General features: G+C 50.4%; 1 protein-coding gene across 1 annotated transcript; it reads right to left on the bottom strand.

The window, feature by feature from the left end:
• Positions 1-1,935: 1,935 nt before the first annotated feature.
• LOC124484294 (pikachurin) lies at positions 1,936-13,839 on the bottom strand. Its single transcript, XM_047045163.1, has 24 exons — positions 13,619-13,839; positions 13,263-13,372; positions 11,179-11,265; positions 11,038-11,064; positions 10,741-10,858; positions 9,978-10,113; positions 8,732-8,898; positions 8,541-8,656; positions 8,042-8,459; positions 7,661-7,761; positions 7,282-7,527; positions 6,939-7,128; positions 6,700-6,825; positions 6,351-6,594; positions 5,940-6,051; positions 5,339-5,455; positions 4,712-4,892; positions 4,467-4,490; positions 4,111-4,186; positions 3,631-3,774; positions 3,469-3,552; positions 3,073-3,176; positions 2,781-2,970; positions 1,936-2,162 (listed from the first exon to the last, which is right to left on the bottom strand). The coding sequence occupies exons 1-23, from the start codon at positions 13,722-13,724 to the stop codon at positions 2,819-2,821; spliced, it is 3,186 nt and encodes a 1,061-aa protein (XP_046901119.1). The 5' UTR covers positions 13,725-13,839; the 3' UTR covers positions 1,936-2,162; positions 2,781-2,818.
• Positions 13,840-23,261: the final 9,422 nt, after the last annotated feature.

Raw genomic sequence — 23,261 nt, 5'->3', positions numbered from 1 at the left:
TTCAAAACTGCCTCCCTCGATAATGGGCCCAGCCAAATAGCCCCATTGCCGACACCACAGAAAGGCAAACCACGTGATACGAAACATGACACAGCTTTGATACCGTGCACTGATGAACAAACACACTCAGTGAGCCTTGTGTAGGAAATGCAACACTGTAGGCTGTCATATTTATGATGTTTTCCAAAACAATTCTGCTGCGAGGCCTGAGTATTTATGTTATCCTTGTTGTAGAGACAGTTCTGTTTTAGTGGCTAGCTGCTTCTGTGGGTCATAGCTCACAGAGCTGAAGGCTAGTTTGACTGACTGCGCTGTTCACAACTTCAACAGCCATCAAGGTTGACTGTTCCCTCTGTTTGTTTGTCAAATAGATTCACATTTTCATTTGTTCTATGTGCTATACATTTACAAAATGAAAATAGGAAAGGGTGGTTTTTACTGTTTTTAAGTTTGTATTTTAATGTATTATTGACGTTGTTGCTGTATGTGGTGTTAAACAGCCATGCTGTAGAACTAATTTCCCCTAAGGAGGACAATAAATAACAATAAAAGGTGATACTAAAAGGTGACAATAAAAGGTGATACTAAAAGGTGACACTAAAAGGTGACATTTTTGTCACAGAGGGCTTGTCACAGAGGGCTTCACATGCGCCCATAGAACTGCCCCTCAACCAACCTAAACCCTCAAGGAAGACAAGGAAAAACTCCCAGAAAAACTCCCACCGGGAGAAAAAATGGAAGAAACCTTGGGAGGAGCAATAAAAGGTGACAATAAAAGGTGATACTAAAAGGTGACAATAAAAGGTGATACTAAAAGGTGATACTAAAAGGTGACACTAAAAGGTGATACTAAAAGGTGATACTAAAAGGTGATACTAAAAGGTGACACTAAAAGGTGATACTAAAAGGTGATACTAAAAGGTGACACTAAAAGGTGATACTAAAAGGTGATACTAAAAGGTGATACCAAAAGGTGACAATAAAAGGTGACTAAAACTCTGTTTCATGGGGTGGTTTTAGATGGCGATCATCTCAGTCAGTCAGTCAGTCAGTCATTTACTCAGACAGTCAGACGCTAAATTAGTCAGTTATTTAGTCAGTCAGCCAGTTATTTAGTCAGTAAGTCAATTATTTAGTCAGCCAGTCAATCAATGAGTCCACCAAGTTCCAGCATCCTACAGGATGTTTTTATCCTCTGGAGCTTATCCTCTTCCTGGTGATCCCTCCCTCCCTCCCTCCCTCCCTCCCTCCCTCCCTCCCTCCCTCCCTCCCTCCCTCCCTCCCTCCCTCCCTCCCTCCCTCCCTCCCTCCCTACTGTCACACGCCTTCCCAATACAAAAATCAATGGGACTTTTTTTTGACTGGAATTTAAAGTATTTCACCCATGGCATGTGACAAGTTGTCTTCTACACTGTGCATTCCTGAAAGAGGATTTCTCGCCGTCGTCAGCACTCAAAACTGTACTCATCATTGGAAACTCCTACGGCGTCAGATGGAAGTGACTTATTAGAGGACACTACATGTGGTATGAAGACGAACTCTTAGCTAGCTGATTTACATCAGAGGATTATCTGGAGAGACTCCTTCCTGTAGCTTCAGGAGACCAGATGACAGATCTCACACACCTTGACGAGGGTGAGCCATCTCAGCGAAATACGAACGTTGAGCTCTTCTCTGATTGGCCCGGAAAAGGACGGCGCCCCCTTCTGACAGCACAGCTAATTCTCCAACTGTCTTCATCTGTCATCACCTTCGTCTTGAATTGTTCATTTGAGATCTGAGGTAACTAAGCCAGCAACGCAGTTCTGCGAGGAGGTAGAAAGAGGACAGGAGGGTCTCAAAATAACCTCCTGTAGTCCATCTATTGACACAACAAAGAATAGGTGCCTTTCAGGGGGCGTAGGAGAGACAAAATGAACACACATGGCAGTGACAATCACCTTTATGATTTCCAGACAGCAATCAAGTTTTTCTTACAATGTTTCAATGGCATCTGCCCTGCTATAAAGCGCCTTTCTTTTGAAGGTGGTGAGTGGTCATTTCACATGATGGGTCAGTCAGTTCTACAGTTGCCCTGTAGGGAGCCCGTCTGTCAGCCACAAGCACGGTCACAGATGCTGCACCTTTCAGTCTCAGTGCGGCTTTGTAGCCAACCAGACCCCCTGCGGTGAAGACAATTTGACAGGTCTGCACAACTCACCCACATTTGAGGGATACAGATAAACCAAGAAATAGCCAAAACCCAACCCATGACAAATGAGTTGGCATTCCTAGAAGTTGGAAATATTGGGACTGGAAAGATATGTACGATATGGTATGAAAGATTAATATTTTAGCGATTGAAAGGCACATCTTGCGACGTTGTACTGTTCACGTTGACAGCCATGCACACAATCCACAACGCATCACACTAATATTCATTCATAACAATATATCAATGGGTATGTCCACTATTGAAATGTGAATTTACATAACACAAGGTATAAGTGGGTTAATGTGACTTGTAAACTAAGTTAAACCATGTTTGTAAACTAAGATAAATATGAGCTAGCATATACTATATGTGATGTAATGTGAACAACACTGTGATGAGCACTGTAGCTATGAACATAAAGCTAAAAACATATCTTACAAAACCACACTCCAAGACCAAGAGCTCCACGCTCCAGTTCCCACTTCTTTGTCTGCATACAAAAGAAAGCTTGTCGTTCTGTCTAAAAATAAATAAATACTATGAGAGATTCTCTGTAATACATTCCCATCCTCCAGTCCAGTCCCACCTGTAAAAGAGTCCCTGGGAAAACGAGAGGCAGGGGAGTCAGGTTCCGCAGGTGTGGATGTTCCGGCCTCTAGCTGAGTCCTCCAGCAGGGAGAGGTGGTGGTTTGGGGAGAGGCTGAGGTGAGACACACAGCCCATAAGCCCCCACATGTACACGCCCTGGGCATCCACGCCTCGCTCCTTCACTCCCCCTGGAACAAGCCCAAACACCAGGAGCATAATCATCGTCTTTATTAACATCATCATCATCACCACCATCATCACCACCATCATCATCATCACCCTACACTGACCCAGGAAGAGATCGGTGTTGGTGTTGAGCTGTCTCATGTTGCCAGGTGACCTTCCAGTGCTGCTCTCTGATTGGTCCACAGTCAGCATCCCAACCTGGCCTTCTCTGGGGGAGATGAGGGTCATAAAAGCAAATTCCAATCAGACTGGTCAGCTGGACCAGGAGAGAGCAGTTCCACCCCTGCTCACTAGGACACATCAGCCATCCCCCTCACTCACTGTCACAGTCATGGACCTAGCACGGTTACCCAGGTTACCATACAGTTTTCATCTGAAGTCCCTTTGTTAAATCATCTTTGTTAACTGACAATTGGTGGCGTACATGAATAGATAATTCTCATTACCGAGTGACTCGAAGGTCAAACTCTCAGAAATGTAATTAGTGTAACAAAAGTCACCTGACTGCTTTGACCCAATGCCATTGGCCATCGCTGAAGGATCCATTCACCATCAGTGTGGCAACACCACTTCCCAGGTTGTAGCTATAGGAGGTTGAAGAGACCCCGGTTACACACACACACACACAAACATTACATGCAAAGACACACACTCATGGCTACCTGAAGAGGAGAGCCCCGCTCGTCAAGCTCAGAGACATGAAGTCAGTGTTGACCCTAAGAGGCATGTGCCCTCGCCATAGCAACAGTCCATGCTGAGAGGAGCTCCTGAAGCGGAGGAACACACTGGTGCTGTAGCCTGACACCCTGAGGGAGGGAGGGAGGGAGAGAGAGAGAGGGAGAGAGGAGAGGGAGGGAGGGAGAGAGGGAGGGAGGGAGAGAGGGAGAGAGGGAGAGGAGGGAGGGAGGGAGAGAGGGAGGGAGAGAAGGAGGGAGAGGAGAGAGGGAGGGAGAGAGGGAGAGAGGGAGGGAGGGAGAGAGGGAGGGAGAGAAGGAGGGAGAGGAGAGAGGGAAGGAGAGAGGGAGAGGAGAGGAGGGAGGGAGGGACGGAGGGAGGGAGGGGGTGAGAGTGGAAGACACTGTCAAATTATCAATAAGCATCTAGGGGTGTTTATCAAAGTATATTAACAAAAGAAACAGCACCTTCTTAAAATGTCTTTCTTGTCGTAAGTGAGGTAGCTTCGGCCAATAAACCGGGGCAATGCCGTGGGCTCTGTGACTGGAGAGTGAGACCTGCACTTACTCACACTGGTCACTAGATGGAGGAAGAGATCCTCCAAAGCATTCAGACACTATAAATACGTTAGAGGAGTGGTTCTCAACCCTGTCCTCAGGGACCCCCTGTCCTGCTTGTTTTAGATGGTTCCCTGCTCCAACACACCTGATTCAGATTCCTGAACATGCAGGACAGGGGGTCCCTGAGGACAGGGTTGAGAACCACTGCGTTAGAGTGTACTACTAACTAGACAACTAACTACTACAGGCGCAGTCAAACTCACAGTTCATGCAGTATGTCCCACATTCTGCAGAGCAGGGTCAGGAAAGGGGAGAGGAAGGAGGAGAGAGGGAGAGGAGATAGAGAGGAGGAGAAGAGAGGGAGGGAGAGGAGATAGAGAGGAGGAGAAGAGAGGGAGAGGAGAGACAGGAGACGTGATAGAGAAGAGGAAGATGTAAGCGACAGATACATGTAGAACCAGTATATCTATAATGAAATGTAGAGCTTATTGGAAGGCAGCCGTGTCACCTTGCTGGCAGTGTTTCCCAGCCCGCCCCAGAGGGCAATCACACTCGTACCCAGGGCCTCGGGGCCGGCACCAGCCTGCGTTCACACAGGGGTTTCCTACGCAGGGGTGCAGGGAGTTGTCCAGGTTGACCCCGGCTGAGAGGTCCTGGGGCAGGCGCAGCCGCTGGCCGTTCACCCTGATCTGACGGAGACAGCAGGAGTCACACACACACACACCACGGGGCGCCGGGCCTCTGGCCTGAATGTGCTCGCACACCGACGGTGATGTCATTTTTACTGTAAGTTGCTGTGACCTCCAGAGGTCATACGGACAAGGTATTGCTCTGGCCTGTACTGTCCTGTCGACAAGATGCTGTACTTTGCTATGCGGTATGTAGCCTCCTGTATCTTGTGTTCATTATATACTGTGCTATGCCATGCTATGCTGATGCTATGATGTGCAATGCTATGCTATGATGTGCTATGCTATGCTATGCTATGCTGATGCTATGATGTGCAATGCAATGCAATGCTATGCTATGCTATGCTATGCTATGCTATGCTATGCTATGCTATGCTATGCTATGCTGTGCTGTGCTGTGCTGTGCTGTGCTATGCAATGCAATGCTATGATGTGCTATGCTGTACCTTCTGAATGCTGCCAGTGAAGGGTTGAGTGAGTCCAGCCTGGATCTTAGTGCTGCTGTGGTCAGGGACCCCCCCAATGAACAGCGGACCCCCACATCTGATTTGGGTGAACGCCCCCTGCAGGACAACACACACACACGCATAGGCACGCACACACACACACGATGACATATAAGGTGTTGTGGCCACAGTTGGCTCCCACTGGCAGTACCCTTCATCATGCATTAGGAGTTAGTACAGCTGGTTAGCAATATGTTTACACTGTTTGTACAGCTGGCTGGCAGGTAGCCGTACAGAGTAGGACTATGTCAAGCAGGCTAACAGTAACCACTACACACTAGGAGTGTGTGTATTCCATGTGTGTGTGTTCCATGTGTGTTCCATGTCTGTGTGTATTCCATGTGTGTGTTGCATGTGTGTGTTCCATGTGTGTTTGTGTTCCATGTGTGTGTGTTCCATGTCTGTGTATTCCATGTGTGTGTATTCCATGTGTGTGTGTTCCATGTGTGTGTGTTCCATGTGTGTGTGTTCCATGTGTGTGTGTTCCATGTGTGTGTATTCCATGTGTGTGTGTTCCATGCCGTGGTCATCAGGTCCCTACCTCTGCCAGGCCGTGGGCAGGCCTCTGGTTGTCCACCTGGAGGATGCCTGCTCTGCCAGTCCTCCACACCCGCAGCTCGTGCCACTCGTTCAGGGAGACGGGCGCCTCACTTCTACACGCCCAGAAACAGCAGTTTACTATCGTCAGGCTCTGCCATACACATACTGAACTAGTGTTTAATAACGGAAACACCAAAATACTGTCAGAGCTATGTGAACCTTGATTTTCCGCTTTACTTTCTTTACTTTTCTGCACTTTTTTTTGCGTCACATGAAATCATCTGCTAAATTAATAAAATGTAACACGTCAATACAATGCAGAGGAGTTCACAAAAATTGACCGTGAGGACCGTTAGTCTCGGGTGTGCACCTCTTTCGTGCACCTGTTGCGGCTCTCCAGGGCGGAGCTAACCTGATCACAGCAGTCCCAGAGCCACAGTCGAAGCGTAGCTCCGGGTGGCCTCCCGCCAGAGTGACGGACAGGAAGTCCCTGGTGTCTGAGTCCTGGCTGTAGAGCAGCGTGCCGTCGGAGGCCGTCGGCAGGAACACCACCTCCAGCTCCTGGAAGGACAGGTAATAGCGGGGGCCCCGGGGCCAGGGGGCGCTAGCGTACGAGCGCACGGCTGCTCTGAAGAGAGGGACCACCAGGAGGAAGCCTGAGGGGACCAAGCCCAGAGAGAGGGTCGGTGTGGGTGTGACTGGGTGTGTCACTCTGTGTGTGTGTGTCATGTACAGTGTGTGTGTGTGTGTGTGGTACACACTATCCTGGCACCTCCGCCCCCTGTAGCCGAGCGGGCACAGACACAGATAGCCGTCTGTGCTGCTGGTGACGCAGGTTCCTCCATTGGCACAGCTGACGTCAGCACAAACACTGGCACTACACACACCTGCAAGGTACACACACACACACACACGCCAGTCAACGTAGCATGGTGTGTATGTGTGTGTGTGTGGGGGGGTGTGTGTGTGTATGTGTGGGACACACCTAAAACCAACTCACCCACGTCCGCTCCACTCAGAGCCAATCCTATTGGCCAGGGCCTCATGTCCATCATCCTGTTGTTGATGCTCAGCATCTGGATACACCCCTGGAAGCCACGATTGGTCCCCGTGGTCCTGATCAGCCAATAGACATTGGGGGATCCACCCACATAGAGAGGGGTTCGGAAGGTGATCTTGGTGTAGTCTCCCTGGAGGAGTCAGAGATGAGTAAATTAGTTTGAATCCTCACCTGTGGGTTTGACTCCTCACCTGTGAGTTTGACTCCTTGCTTGATTCCGACCCTGCACGTCTGACTCCTCACTTATGAGTTTGACTCCTCCCCTGCACGTCTGACTCCTCACCTGTGAGCGTCCTGTGACGGGCGTGTCATTGTCCATCCTCAGCCAGCCCGTGACGCCCACCCTGGCGATGGACACCGTGTGCCACCGGCCCGGCGTCACACGCCGCCCGCTCACCATGTGCCCGCTGCCGGTGCCACAGTTGAACCGGAAGTGGAGCCTGCCATGGATGAGCGCCAGGGAGGCGTAGTCACCCTCGCCCTGGTCACTCTCCCCACAGAACAGTAGCAGCCCGCTGTCAGAGTCCGCCTGCAGGACACACACACACGCACGCACGCACACACACACACACACACACACACACACGCGCACACACAGTATCCTCAGGATCCTTCTAGTAGCTCTGTAGAAGAACACATCTTTAGCAGGCAGCTCGTTCTACCTTGAAGTCCAGGGTGATCTGTAACGTGTGGTAGGACTTCTTCAGAGGTTCAAATGCTATGTGGGAGAAGCCGTGGAACTTGGGATAGCTCGCCATCACCACTGGAGGACCAAGAATGGAACAATAATAATGTATTTTAACAGATGCTTTTCTCCAAAGGGGGTATTTATATCTTGACTTGCAATCAAATGCTCTATAAGTCAGCTATACCAATTCCTATGGCTGCCCATACACCTGGACCAGGCTATACCAGGTGAGATAGATCATCAGGCTATACCAGGTGAGGTAGATCACCAGGCTATCCCAGTTGAGATAGATCACCAGGCTATACCAGGTGAGATAGATAGCAGATAGACAGATAGATAGACAGCAGAGTCTCACCCTCAGAACAGGCCTTTCCCCCCAGACCCAGGGCGCAGTAGCAGCGTGACCCCCCGCTCTGGAAGTCGTCGACACACACGCTGTGGGCCGGACACACGGTGTCCTCGCAGGTCAGGTCGTGGAGTCCCCTCCTCCAGCCCCCAGCGCTGGCGGGGGGCGGGGGAGGATGGGGGAGCAGGGGGGAGGGAGGTGAGGAAGGGCTGGTGGTGGAGTTGGATGGTGGGGTGGAAACTAGGGAGACTCTTTCAGGATGTGGCGAGGAGGCTAGGAGGATCGGGCCGGTGACTGTAGTCCTGCTGGGAGTTGTAGTTTTTCTGACATCCCGGGAGATTTTTTCTTCTTCTCCTCCGGCGTCCGAGATGAGAGTCTTGGAGCTGAGTTGAGATCTTATGCTGGTCTCTTTTGAGTAGATAACAGTCTGGAAGACATTAATATGTCACATTTATATATATTTATCGTAGGGAAAAAAAAACTATTGTGAGGTGAAGAACTATTGTACCTCTCGAAGAGGAACATTATGACGTAGTCCGTGAAAGTCGCGCGCTTCCTCCTCAGACAAGTTGTGGTTGCCGGGGTAACCCAGAGCCACAATGCCACTGCCTTCATACTGAGACCCTAGGAAAGAACATTCTGGATGATGCGGCCGTTAACTAGGCAAAAGGTAACAGGGAAAACCCTCTGAATGCTTACTGAGGGTCCATGCTGGGTGGCTGATGGTGCTGAGAGGACTAGTGCCGTAGCTGTTGACCGCCTGGACAGCAAACTGGTACTGGGTGTCTGGGTCCAGACCAGGCACAACCACAGAGCTGCTGCCCACTGAATCTTCAACAGAGGTCCAGTCTGAGTCCACTCCTGGTCTGAAGAACATGAAGACAAACACACACACAGCTTGGTGCCACACTCTGGGGGAGTAGGCCGGCGATCTGGATTCAGAGGTCATTTATGAGCGACGGTGTCTAGTGTGTGTTGTTCCTTTCAGGTCGGCTCTCCCTTTTTACAGAGATGTCGTTTAAGGCTCTGGGACTGATTCTGCTGTCGGGCTACTGCCGGTACCACAATGACTCCCCGTTCCGTGTTCATATATATTGTACAGAACTGGGAGGCGGCATAAAGGTGCAACATTTACGCCTTGAAGCTGTGTAGGTCGCTTTTTAATCACTTTCACTCATTTCCTCTCTTTCACTCACTCTTTTTGTCCTTACCCCCTTATATCCTTCACTCTATGCCTCTCTATCTCTCACGTATTCACTCTCTCCCACTCTCCCTCTTTCTCTCTCCCCTCACACCCTCTCTTTCTCTCACTCATTCCCTCTCTCCCACACTCCCTTGCTCTATTTCTTTCTTTCTCTCACTCATTCTCTCTCTCCAACTCTCTCTCTCCCCTCCCTCACTCACCCTCTCTTTCTCTCTAGGTATTCAGAAACACACTTGTAACCCCCCCCCCCCTCCTATTCAAGACAGGAAAGCAGTTTATTCATGTGGGATTCATTCTTGGTGCTTTGGAGCAGAAGCACATTCTGGGAAAGCCCCAGAGGGAACTTCAGTTTGAAGGACAAACGCACATCCTGGTTTCCCTCCTTGATCCTGGTGTGTGGCCGACAGGGGACATGGAGATATCCTCAGTCCTGAGCTCTGTGTGGAAGAATCTTTTAACCCTTCTCTACACACTGGGACCAGTACATCCATACAAATTTAGAATACCGGCTCCCTAACCACCTCATACACACGCACACCTGAAGTGGTAGCCGATGTGTGGTCATGTAACTGGCACCAAGAACTCCAGACATATCTCGCTGCAGACACACTGTTGGATCGCAGACACACTGCTGCATCAAAGACACACTGCTGGATCACAGACACACTGCTGCATCACAGACACACTGCTGGATCACAGACACACTGCTGCATCACAGACACAGGAGCGTGTGGATCGTACCTGATGTAAGACACGAGAAAGCGAAGGGCTGCCAGGCCGCCCTCCCTCTCGGCAGGTTGCCAGGACAACTTAATCTCAGTGTCTGACACAGAGACCACCCTTGGCTGGGAGGGCGCAACAGGGGGCATGCAGATCTCTGTTTGGGGGGAGGGAGGAGGGGGGGGAGAGATAAAGGAGACAAGGGAAATGAGGGAAGGAATAAAGGAGACAAGGGGAGATGAGGGGGGGGGGGGTCGGAGGAGAGGGGGTGCGAGGGGGGGGGGGAGAGTTAGGAGGAGAAGACCAGGGAGAGATAGAAGGGACGGGGGGTGGGGAGGAGGGGGTCAGAGGGTGGGGTGAGGGAGAGGGATGGGGGGTGGGAGATGGAGGGGGCAGGAGGACAGGGGTTATTATTCCCAGTTCAATGTGCGTTTCTTTCAGCAGTGAACCAGCATGGCTGCACAGGGTAGCAAGGCATGAAGACCAACAACACAGCAACACCAACACACAACTACAATAGGGAATTACCGCATTCCCTTATCGAGATGAAACCGCTTTTCTGAACAGCTCAAGTTCTTATCAATAATAGTATAGAACAGAATACGATACATGACATTTTCATTCATAATATATATATACAGTATATATACTGTATCATGGATATTCAGGACAGATTAGAATAGAAGAAAAACTGGGGGTGAAGGTGCTGACACTCCATATGATGTGTATAACTGTATGTAACATATTTACAGTCATACGAGGTGAACATTGGGGTGTGTCTGACCTGGGTTGAGGGTTCTGATCCTGCGGGGCACACTGGCACGCCCCTCCCCTGCCCAGCCGTACGCCCCCACGCTGAACACATGCTGGGTACCCGGCCTCAGACCACCCACCTCCACATCCTGACACGGGCAGAAGGACACACACACACACAACATACAGCATACACACACCGCAACACAACACAACACAGCACCCACAACCACAAAGCACACACAAGAGTGATATCCGTTAATTATAATGAATGAAAGTCAACAAAAATTGGAAGTCCAAAGCTGTTAGAGTGAAGCTTGAAACTTACAACAGCTGTTTGTCCATCGAACTTTACCTGTGAACGGAAAACCATTACAGCGCAAGTACATCCCCAAACAAAGCGAACAATATTTTTTGTGTTGCCTCGCGTCACGAAGCAGAGAGAGAAGACAGTGCTTCTAGAACTCACCGCAGCCAACACGTCCAAACTCAGGGGAACGTTCACGGCCAGGGCAGAACCTGCAGGGCGCCCGTTTTTCATGACCGCGTAGAACACCTGCGGAACCATAAAGGAAGAAGAACATTCATGGTGTCATGTTCGTTTACTAGGGACCAACGTTGGAGGAGCAATAGTCAAGGTTACGCCAGGGCTGGAAGCAGGCTAGGAAGTAAAGATATGGGTGGTTAGCTCAGAGGTGAAGCATTAGCAACCAGGTTCCAAAACTTCCATGTACGTTGATTAGGATGACAGCACTTTTGCTAAATGAACACAGTATAAGAGACCCAAGCAGAGAGAACAATGTTTCATGCCTCATTGGACTGTATTTTTCAAGTGGAGAGAGAGAGAAGAGAGAGAGAGAGAGAGAGAGAGAGAGAGAGAGAGAGAGAGAGAGAGAGAGAGAGAGAGAGAGAGAGAGAGAGAGAGAGAGAGAGAGAGAGAGAGAGAGAGAGAGAGAGAGAGAGGAAGGGAAACACATGAATCACAGGGGCAAGGCCGGACTCTAACCCAGGCCACTGAGGTAAGGCCTCAGCCTATTTACCTCAGCCTACATAGTACACACACTTATCGGGTGAGCTCCCGGGACGCCCCAGATGCCTCTGTTTTGTTTCCCCTTAGCTCATCCTTCAGCAATGTGACGCGAGCCCTGATGCGAAGGGGCCGAGCTCAGTGTCAAAACAAGCGTTCCTGTTTTTCCATGGAGGACGAATGACGACGGCTTAACGAACCGTCGTAAGAAACGCTGCTTTCCACGTCACAGCGAACAATACCACTGTCACTTACTCTTTGAAAGGCAGAATTACACGGACGAAGGATCTGGACATGAGACAAAGGCCATGAATAATTACACCAAACAGCTGTTATCATAGAATACCTCCAGACCTCCCGCCTGTCCACAGGAATTACCGTCATGGTGCTGCTAGTACTTGCAAGATGGCTGTATCATTTCCCCCTCTCTCTCTCTCCCTTTCTCTCTCCCTCTCTCTCTCCCTCTCTCTCCCCCTCTCTCTCTCTCTCCCTCTCTCTCCCTCTCTCCCTCTCTCTCTCCCTCTCTCTCTTTTTGTCTCATCCTCTCGCCCTTTCCGTCACTGCCACCTCTTTCTCCCTGTTTTTCTCTTTTCTTTCGCACTATCCCCCTTTCTTCCTCCCCCCTCTCTCCCCCTCTTCCTAAATCTCTCTATCTCTGTCACTCTCACACCTTCTCTTTCCCCCTCTTCCTCACCCCCCCTCACCCTCCCCCCCCCCCTCTCACCCTCCAGTCCACCTCTCTCCAGAGAGAGCTTCCTGTCTGATTGGATGGTACTCCTCCAGTCTGCCTCCTGTACTTCTGAGATACTCTCTGATGGTCTGTTTTAGCACTGCTCCAGTGTTAGTTACCCCCCCACCAGACTGAGACACCCTTCTCCTGCCCCCACCCCCACCCCCTCATATCATATCATAGCCTTTGGGTTCATAGGTCAGGTACAGATGACCTCTGCCTCTGTAGGGTCAGGTACAGGAAATCTCAAGGTTCACAGGTCAGTTACAGGTGGGTCGACAATGAGGTTATCTCCTAAACTAAAATGCGACGGGAGAGGAGGAGGAATAAGACTGAAGCCCAATTCTACTGGAAACACAGGTGCCAGAAAAAGACAAGAATCTCCTTGAGAACATTCTCTCTATCTCTCTTTATCTCTATCTTTCTCTCTCTCTCCATCTATGGTTGTGGAGTTACATAGTCTCCATATTCAGACGTGGCATGGTGCCTTATCAGAAAGAGTAGTGGTAAACAGTTATAACAGCACCTGTGACTGTTAGTTACCTGGTCTGCCTGCTTGCCGAGATGTGGTTATTTTGCTCTGTGCTGGTAGATATTGTATAGGCCATTCCTTGACTAGAACTTTGCACTTCTGATCCTTCGTTATTTGCTGTAGTCTACTCAGCCTATATAAACTGTAGTTGTGGATAAACTCGTTTGATAAATAAATAACACGTAAAACGTAGATGTTAAAATCGGTTTGCATTATGCCTATAGCGTCTGTGACACCGCGGTGACACGAGCTGGTCAGTCTTACCTTGTAGCCGGTAACCGTGCTGACGTGCCTCCACGGTATCCGCCACCGGACCTGGACCGCGCTGCAGTTGATGGTCTGCAGCTCGATGTCCAGGGGCGGACTGAGTCGCTCTGGAGAACCGTAACAACGGGTTAACGTCCGGCCGCTCTCTGTTTGTTTACAACCCCCCAGCAAAGTTTGGGCCAAACTCACTAGCTAGATGAGTCACAAGCCGAAGGGAAAGAATTCTGTATACTTTTGCCCCTTTTTATCATGTTGAAATCTACAATCACGCGTCCCATTTTGTCATTTAAATCGCTCAAGCCTTTCCCATGTAATCAGAGTTTATTTTCATCCTAAACGTACATTAAACCCACCTCTGACATAAGTCCTCTGTTTAATCGCAGAAGTCATCGCCCACGCGCATGTGAAAACCAACAAAATAAAAGGCAGGCGTGTTTTTCGTTTAAAGATCACATCCATTTCTTGCACATATCAGAACCACACAACGATTAAATGGACATCCCACCCAGATTAGGCAGGTACGGGTTAACAACCAGGGAAGAGCCGGCTGTCAATCAGGCAGGAGCACGGGCGTTTGAGCAGCAGAAGACTCCTCGGCACGCCCGTGTCCCGGGACCGGGGGAAGCTAATCGGCGGGAGTTGTCTGCGTGGGCGTGTCTCTTAAATCTTAATCTTTAAAGCGTCACGGTGATCAACAGACCAAGTGTGGGAGACTGCCTTGTCAAATTCTCTATAATTGGCCTAATTACGGAACAGCAACCTCGGAACGTTCAACAAGTGTCCAGTTGGCTCGTTTTGTTTACGTGAAGGGTGATAGTCAACCGAATATTTAACGGATGCCAGCTTTTGATGCCCTGCTGGTGGTTTTCAACGTTTCAATCATTGAGTTTTGTTAACTATCTATAGCATCTTTTGATACATTGACTTGGTACCTTGGAGTCAAAATGTTGTGATGATAAAACTAGTCCGAATAATTTTTCGTAATTACTCTAATCAAAACGTTTTGGGGGGGCGGAACTGAGGTTGAAGGTAATTATCTATTTAAATCCAGCAGACAAGCGAGTTACTGTTACAATACATTTATCATCAAGGTTAGCTAAAAAAATAAATAAATACATAAGCCCTATTTCTGAGAACATAAGGATTTTCATAAATTGCTGTGACACGTACAACCGACCAGTATGTATTTATTATGGCCTATATAATAAAATAATTACATCAATACTTTCAGCTTGTGTGGAATGTGCCATCCCGTGTCATTCCGTTATAGGAGGGCGCCACTTAGTGGTCGTGATATGTAATCACACTCAGCACCGACCAGGTACCCTCTAAATATAGAAACGATCCACTTTTTAGGAGTACATTTGTGTAAGACAATTTTGGCCTTGGGTGCATATCAAGCACTTAAAGATAGTCATGGAGCCGGAACAGGAGATGGCATTCTCATATTGCACATTGAGTTTTGTTCTATTTTAGGTATTTGAGTGACAAATTTAGGATCTGGAACTCATAGCTCTGGGCAACTCAAACACATTCCATCTCTGTTAGCCGTACTTTGACCCTTGACCCCCCCTCCCCGCCCCCCCCCCCCCCCCCCCCCCCACCAGCCTTGAACAGGAACCAAAAGGTTATGGACCCTTTTCAAATACAGGCCTAGTTATGCATACACATGCTTTGATACATGACACACACACAACCTCACACACACACCCTCAAACCAGTCAGTCTCCCCTCTGTGGGAGAAATGATAACTCCCACCTCGTGAACAAATAGTTTACTCCCACCTAGTGGCGCTCGGAGGCAAGCAGAGCTTGTTGCCCCCTGCTTGTAGGTGGTCCGTGTGCGGCCTCTCCAGCTGTAAATAACGCCCCGACACGTGTGAGACCGCTCCAGCGTCTCTGACCTTTGACCCGTGACAGCTCAGCTCTCCCACCTGGCCTGCTCTTGATCCCATGTCACCTCCGAGGGCCTGGCAGACAGCTCGCTCAGCCTGGCGCTCTGGAAGGAGTTACGGCCCCAGTGTTGTGGTCGCTGTAAAGACGCACACGCACACGTACCTGTGCTCACATGTAGTCTTAAACACCAGTCAGACACATATTTTTAAACACAGGCACCACATGCACGTCACAAACACACATTTACACTTAGACACACACAAACACACACACAGACCCGCAAACACACACAGACACACTACGTTCACACACACACACACACACACACATCCTTTTGAAAAACAGCTTAATATATTTACAAGACCACTCTGGGTAAAGGGACATGCGTTGTTGGGTCGAGTGTTTCCTTTCTGACCTGTGATGAGATCAAATTTCAAAGTGTTTCTCAGCTTGTTGTGCATACGTTCCACGTACCGCCTAACCTCACCATACAGGGGGCTCTAGTTTCAAGTAATACACTTGTCACAATCAATTACACGTCAAACATGATCCCATGTAGGTCCAGAGTATGTTTGTGATGTTACAGTGCAGGCTCACGTTCTTTCTCCGTCACTATTTCAGTTTAAGTGTTTTGTTTTGAAATAGCCTTCCAAAAAGTTTGTTCCCATTTTTTGGGGGGGATCTTTTCCTATTGTTAATATTTTTTTTGTGGATATTAATGCCCAATTTGCACACACAAAGATTAACAATAGGAAAATATCAACAACCAAAAAATGAGAACAAACTTTTTTCAAGACAGACAGCAGCAAAAAAGAGGGAAAGATGTGCAGAAATGACCCAGGGTGGAATCAAACCCAGGCCTCTAAGGGCGAGGCCTCAGCCCACACAGCACATGCCCAGCCTGGTGAGCCACCAGGGCCACCAGGGCCACCAGGGCCCAGCCTGGTGAGGGGACTGAGCCACCAGGGCCACCAGGGCCCAGCCTGGTGAGGGGACTGAGCCACCAGGGCCACCAGGGCCCAGCCTGGTGAGCCACCAGGACCCTGCTGAGGGGACTGGGACATCTCCAAACCCATGTGTTGATAACAAGCACAGCGCGAGCAGGGACAAACAATCACCATCGATCGATGCTGTTGCTCATTTGGAATGAATTACCGCTAAGCACACCCTCTTAGCATCTTAGCTCAACAGACTGATGATTCTCACTCATGATAAACAGATTCTACAACTACTACAAAAGCTACATGTAAACAGGTCTCCAATCGTTCCTGTCCCTCCCTACAGGTGGCTTGGGGTGAGTGTTGGTGCTGATTGGTTAATATCCCACAGACAGAAACAGTACCCTCTTGACTCAGCCTGGAGGTATGACTTACATGGACAGCCTCACAGGTGTGACAGCAGCAGGTTCAATGGGCTCGGCAGAAGTGGTGTGCTTTGTGCAGAAAAAGGCGCCGTCCTGAAATCGAATCACTTTGACGTACACTAATCTGGGTTACAGTTTCTCTGGGATGAAAACACAAACGATGAGAAGAGGAGAAGTAGACAGGAGGACAGGTGGTGTGTTCATGGATCACTCATCTCTGATTGTTCCGTGTGTGTGTGTGAGAGAGTGATTGTGTGTGTGTGTGTGTGTGTGTGTGAGAGAGTGATTGTGTGTGTGTGTGTGATTCTTTCTCTCCAATTCTCTGTCTGAGCCATAAAAGGATAAAGGGAGTTTCAGTCATCTATCATCAAGTTATCCCCCCCCCTGTCCCCCCCATCCTCCCTCCCCCCTCCCACTGACAGTCTCGGCTTCGCAGCAGGGGCGTGTGCGGGGGAACGCGATGGGAGGCATGTGTGGGGTGGGGGCCTGGGGGGGTGCGCGGCCATACAATCGTCTTTATCTCCCGCTTGAGCGCTGCTTTAAAATAAGAAAAGACACGTCGCTAACAATGGGCCTCCAAGACCCTCGCTCCCACTGTCTGGCCCGCGCTCTCTCTCTACCATCCTCTCTCCACCATCCTCTCTCCACCATCCTCTCTCCACCATCCTCTCTCCACCATCCTCTCTCCACCACCCTCTCTCCATCATCCTCTCTCCATCATCCTCTCTCAACCATCCTCTCTCCACCATCCTCTCTCCACCATCCTCTCTCCATCATCCTCTCTCCATCATCCTCTCTCCACCATCCTCTCTCCATCATCCTCTCTGCACCATCCTCTCTCCATCATCCTCTCTCCACCATCCTCTCTCCACCATCCTCTCTCCTCCATCCTCTCTCCACCATCCTCTCTCCACCATCCTCTCTCCATCATCCTCTCTCCATCATCCTCTCTCCACCATCCTCTCTCCTCCATCTCTCTCCATCATCCTGTCTCCACCATCCTCTCTCCATCATCCTCTCTCCACCATCCTCTCCATCATCCTCTTTCCACCATGCTCTCTTCACCATCCTCTCTCCACCATCCTCTCTCCACCATCCTCTCTCCATCATCCTCTCTCCACCATCCTCTTTCCACCATCCTCTCTCCATCATCCTTTCTCCATCATCCTCTCTCCACCATCCTCTCTCCACCATCCTCTCTCCACCATCCTCTCTCCTCCATCCTCTCTCCTCCATCCTCTCTCCATCATCCTCTCTCCACCATCCTCTCTCCATCATCCTCTCTCCATCATCCTCTCTCCACCATCCTCTCTCCACCATCCTCTCTCCACCATCCTCTCTCCATCATCCTCTCTCCATCATCCTCTCTCCACCATCCTCTCTCCACCATTCTCTTTCCATCATCCTCTCTCCACCATCCTCTCTCCACCATCCTCTCTCCACCATCCTCTCACCATCCTCTCTCCTCTCTTTTCTTCTCCCGTCCGTGTGCGTTATGGCACAATGCAGGGGCAGGGGAGGGCGGCCCGTCAGACAGGCAGGTAACCTGAGCACGGACCAAAGAGCAGGTGGGACGTAGCCCCCTACGCACGCGTGGGAACATGTGTCAAAGTCCAGCACCTCTTTCTTGTGGTGTCCCCTCCTCCCACGCCCCCTAGCCTCCCCCTAGTTTGGTGTCTATAGCCCCCCGGCCATAACGATAAAAAAAACCCACCTGCTCTGAAGAAGCAGGCCTCTCTCTCTCCGTAATGATTCCCTTGAAGCAGATTCCTTTTGTCGTGGGCACGGATCACGTTTCTCTTTTGAAACAGTTTCTTCTTTTTTCTTTTTTTTTCGCGGGGGGCAATAGGTTGCTTCTTCAGTTGGGAGAGAAATTGCACGGAGAATGGTCGCCCTCCTCGTGTGGTTTATTACGCGGACTGCTCCAGAGAGGCCTGTCCCTGGTCCCTGGTCTCTGGCCCCGGACTCCTGGCCCCGGACTCCTGGCCCCCGGACCCCTGGGCCCCGGACCCCTGGTCCCCGACCCCTGGGCCTGAGTGGTAGTGACACCGGTGCCCTGGTGAAAGCACAACATTGACGTGCAGAAGAAAGGAATGTGTTTAAACAGAGAGCTGCAGGGTGGACCCTTCTGGCTGACCTAGGTACAAGACAGAGAATGGGTCTGCCAGTTATCTCTCTCAAGAATGAAGGTCCCCCCCCCCCCCCCCTCATACCTCTCAAAAATTTCTAGAATGTTCACAGAACATCCTTTGAGGGTTCCAAGGTAACATTCTGGTGGTCAGTTCCAGCTATCCAGCCATCCAACCCGTCCATCCATCCATTCACCCATCTACCATCCAGTCCAAATATCCATCGACCCATCTACCTCTCCATCCATCCATCCCTTCATCCTTCCGTCCATTCTTCGATCCATCCATCCAAGGCCGTAGCCATGGAGTCAACATTGGGGGGGCGAATTCCTTTTTTTAATGATAATTTTGGACAGTGTGCGTGGTTGCGTGTCGTAGCGTAGCACATTTATATTATTATATCAATATAATAGGGGGAACATTTTGACCAGATTTGAATATTGGGGGGGGATGTGTACGGCCTTGCCTCCATCAACCATCAGTCTAACTGTCCATCCATCAACCATCAGTCTAACTGTCCATCCATCATCCATCAGTCTAACTGTCCATCCATCATCCATCAGTCTAACTGTCCATCCATCATCCATCAGTCTAACTGTCCATCCATCATCCATCAGCCTAACTGTCCATCCATCATCCATCAGTCTAACTGTCCATCCATCATCCATCAGTCTAACTGTCCATCCATCATCCATCAGTCTAACTGTCCATCCATCATCCATCAGCCTAACTGTCCATCCATCATCCATCAGTCTAACTGTCCATCCATCATCCATCAGTCTAACTGTCCATCCATCCACCCATAAGTCTAACCGATCATCCATCCACCCATCCACCTGTCCATCCATCATCCATCAGTCTAACTGTCCATCCAGCCACCTGTCCATCCATCACCCATCAGTCTAACTGTCCATCCATCATCCATCAGTCTAACTGTCCATCCATCCACCTGTCCATCCATCCATGTGTCCCTGCACAGGCTGCGGGGTAAGGGCAGGTAGGGGTAAGGGCAGGTAGGGGTAAGGGCAGGTAGGGGTAAGGGCAGGTAGGGGTAAGGGCAGGTCACGGCTCCTCTCTACCTCAGTGTGTTCAGCTGCTGTCACGCTCTCCATGACAGCTGGGCCCTTTGCTACCGATACTCCTCTGCTGGGTCAGGGCTGGCTTCAGGCTGGAGCTCACACACACACACACACACTCACACACATGCACACACACACACACACATGCACACCCACACACACACACACACACACACACACACACACACACACACACACACACACCCACACACACACACACACACCCACACACACACACACACACACACACGCACACACACCCACACACACCCACACACACCCACACACACACACACACACACACACACGCACACACACCAACCGACACACACACAGCGTGGAACCTGACCTCGTTCTCCTAACACGCCAGTGGATCCACTATCACAGGTCAGTGGGAGAGCTAGTCACCTTTGACCTTGTGGACAAACATAGCTGGAGTGGATGGATTCTCCTTGGATGAGAAAGCCACCAAACCAGCCAACAAGATCCTACATTTGCTCCTACTGGATGTTTCGTATGTTAGTTATATACGTAGTATATTTGAAGTATTTTGTAGTACCGTATGTGTAGTAGTATTCAACAACGCCGACGCCTGATCTCTTTAATCCTGCGACTACAGCGGTTTAACTCCACGTCTAAATATTAGCCCTGTGACATTCCATTAAAGGGGTTTTGTGTTTCGCCGTGTATTGTTTGTCTGGGGAGAGTAGGTGTAGGAGCGGCGCCACACGCTAGCTCTCTGTTACTCAATTACCTAGCTCATCGCCCGGACGGCTTGGCTGCCATCCAGCTCCTGTTACACGGCCTAATTAGACCAACACTGGACCCACCTCTTCAGTTGATTTACTAGGGTGCTTCTCGTCAACCTGAAGACCTGCCTCTGCTCTGAACGACGTTCACCCGTCAAACCAGAAGTCAATCACTAAATCTCCTGTCCTTGAAATTTAATTAGCACGGCAAACTGCTTTCCCTCTACTGGAAGTGTCAAGGTAAGAGATTAGGTTATCGCCATATTTCTTTTTCACTGGTCTCCTTCATAGCCAGCTCAGTCCAGTGTGGATGTTTATTTACATGCACATGCTGCGGTGTGTCGTTCATAAAGCAAAGTTCAAGGTTGCGTCCTCTCATGATCCTGGGGGTTTGTTTCATCTGAGAACAGAGACAACCCCCGAGGAGGATCCTGGGTGGAGCAGCACTCACTGTCCCTGCGCGCAGATCACCAGCTCAACATCTCCCGGAGCCCTGCTTCTTTCAGAGCACCCCTACCTATCGGTAAACACCAGATCGTTCTCAGTCCGCACAGACATGGTTCCGCTGCTGTGGCACGTTGCGTAATGGCAATTCGGCGCAATCACAACTCGTGGAATGTGAATCAGCAGAGCAATATCTCCGCTCCAGCCCGCGCCAGGGTATATATATAGTAGCTAGAAAAGGATATCCAGCTGTAACAATACTGGCGTCAGAGGATTACAGAGTGCTTCTCTGGCCGGGTTCACACAGTGAGCGAACCTTCCCTGTTTAGCTCCACGATCCCCCCCCCCCCCCCGCCTCTCTGGGCTGGTCTCTAACAGGTCCTCCTGGGTGACCTGCTACTGTTGTTCCTGGTCTGTGATTTATGGGGCTCTGGTGACCCTCTCTGGAGGTATGTCAGTTCCCATCGCCCAGTCACCTTGCTGTGTTATGGAGCCATAGATAGAGCCTGCTATGTGTGAAATCCCTGCATGGATAATAGCAGATGTATTCATAACCCTTGCATAGACACACCAGCTACATGCACACCCCTGCAGTAGATAACACCACAAGCGGGTTAGACTGATGATGTACAGACGCGCAAAGTAATTGTACCACTGTTGGGAGCGATCTCAGATAGACCCGACACACCAAAGAGTGGGAAAATATAAACGTGCAGTACGTGGCTCGCTGGATCCATTAAGTGGAATCTGTTTATTCAGTGTGGAGTCTGTTTGCCGTTCTGCGGATACGAGGAATGAATATTGGACAGTGTTTATGGTAGGGAAATCACCTGATTGACATCAAAGTAAGTGTCATGCTGGTTTGAGACAGCTGTTCCAAACTCTGCTGAGAGAGACATAATATCCTCTGGGTATAGTCTGACAGGGAGCATGATATGGGGTTGTGTGTGTGTGTGTGTGTGTGTAGGAGTGTGTGTGTCCGTGCTTATGTGCCAAACATGAAAGCATGGTTTGACACACACACACACACGTCCAGAGCGTGTCCTGTTGGGGCCGCGGTAGACGAAGCATGGAGTGAGCGACTCTCTTAACACGATCCCCCCCCCTACACACACCTCTCCACACATACCACGCTGGATTAGAACCGGGAACCAGAACACCGCAGTCCAGAAACCAGATCCCCCCCCCCCCCCCCAAACCCCCTTCCCCCCCCCCCTCAGACCCCTCCCCCCTAAGCATCCTCGGCACTTCCTTCTCCAATTAATGCGACCTTGTTGCGTTGGGGACCAGGGCGACGTTGTCAAAGTCAGGATTGAGCCCCTCTCTCCCCCCCCCCTCTCTCTCTCTCTCTCCCTCTCTCCCTCTCTCCCTCTCTCCTTCCCTCTCTCTCGACGGAATCGGCGAGCCTGAAGGCTAGGGGTTATCGCCGAAATAGCCGCCGCTCTGCTCCGTCACCCGATAGCGTAACAAGCAAGCGGACGGATGGGCAAGCGGGCAAGCAGGCGGGCGAACGATCAGGCGGGCGAGCGGGCACGATCGTTCCCCGTCTTTGAGCATGTCGTTTCATACCCCGACACTTCTGTTTGTTTAGTAACAACAGTGGGGGAGGGCGTCGGGCTCTCTTTGAACGGGTGGGGGCCTCAAAGCTTTGTGTGGCTGTTGACCGACCTCCTGGGGGGGGGGGAGGGCAGGATAGGGAGGCTCACCAACAGCTGTTGAAGATGGGGCGGGGCGGGCAGGGGAGGGGGTGGGGAGGGGGGAGGGAGGGAGGAACACAGGTAGCTCATCAGCCATGTCCACAGAGACATGACACAAACAAGGGCCACGTGGGTGTGTGTGTGTGTGTGGGGGGGGGGGACGACGACAGAACAGACCTTATCAGCTGAAGGGCACGCTTATGACAGGCATGACCACACCTGGCCAAGGACTCACTTACAAGGGCCAGAGACCGCTCTGTCACAGGAGGCACTGGGCTCTGTGTGTGTGTGTCTGTGTGTGTGTGTGTCTGTGTGTGAGTGTGTGTCTGTGTGTGTGTGTGTGTGTGTCTGTGTGTGTGTGTGTGTGTGTGTCTGTGTCTGTGTGTGTGTGTCTGTCTGTGTGTGTGTGTCTGCGTGTGTGTGTGTGTCTGTGTGTGTGTGTGTGTCTGTGTGTGTGTGTGTGTGTGTCTGTGTGTGTGTGTCTGTCTGTGTGTGTGTGTCTGCGTGTGTGTGTGTGTCAGACAGATGAAGGGGAGGCAGCCCACAGGGCCCGCAAAACACCACACACTCCCTGCAAACCACAACACACACCACCTCGCACACACACCCCGCGGAACTCACACACACCACAGACGCCACA

Source organism: Hypomesus transpacificus, chromosome 22, assembly GCF_021917145.1.
Source record: "Hypomesus transpacificus isolate Combined female chromosome 22, fHypTra1, whole genome shotgun sequence".
NCBI classification, from domain to species: Eukaryota; Metazoa; Chordata; class Actinopteri; order Osmeriformes; family Osmeridae; genus Hypomesus; species Hypomesus transpacificus.
This window is presented reverse-complemented; position numbering and strand designations above follow the sequence as displayed.

Bases quoted from the DNA above. Each gene is read 5' to 3' on its own strand.
- LOC124484294 (XM_047045163.1), bottom strand. From the start codon at position 13,724: ATGGATGTGATCTTTAAACGAAAAACACGCCTGCCTTTTATTTTGTTG. The intron at 13,373-13,618 runs GTGGGTTTAATG...ACGGTTCTCCAG, and splicing joins ACAGAGGACTTATGTCAGAG to AGCGACTCAGTCCGCCCCTG. The intron at 8,899-9,977 runs GTACGATCCACA...CATGTTCTTCAG, and splicing joins TTTCTCGTGTCTTACATCAG to ACCAGGAGTGGACTCAGACT.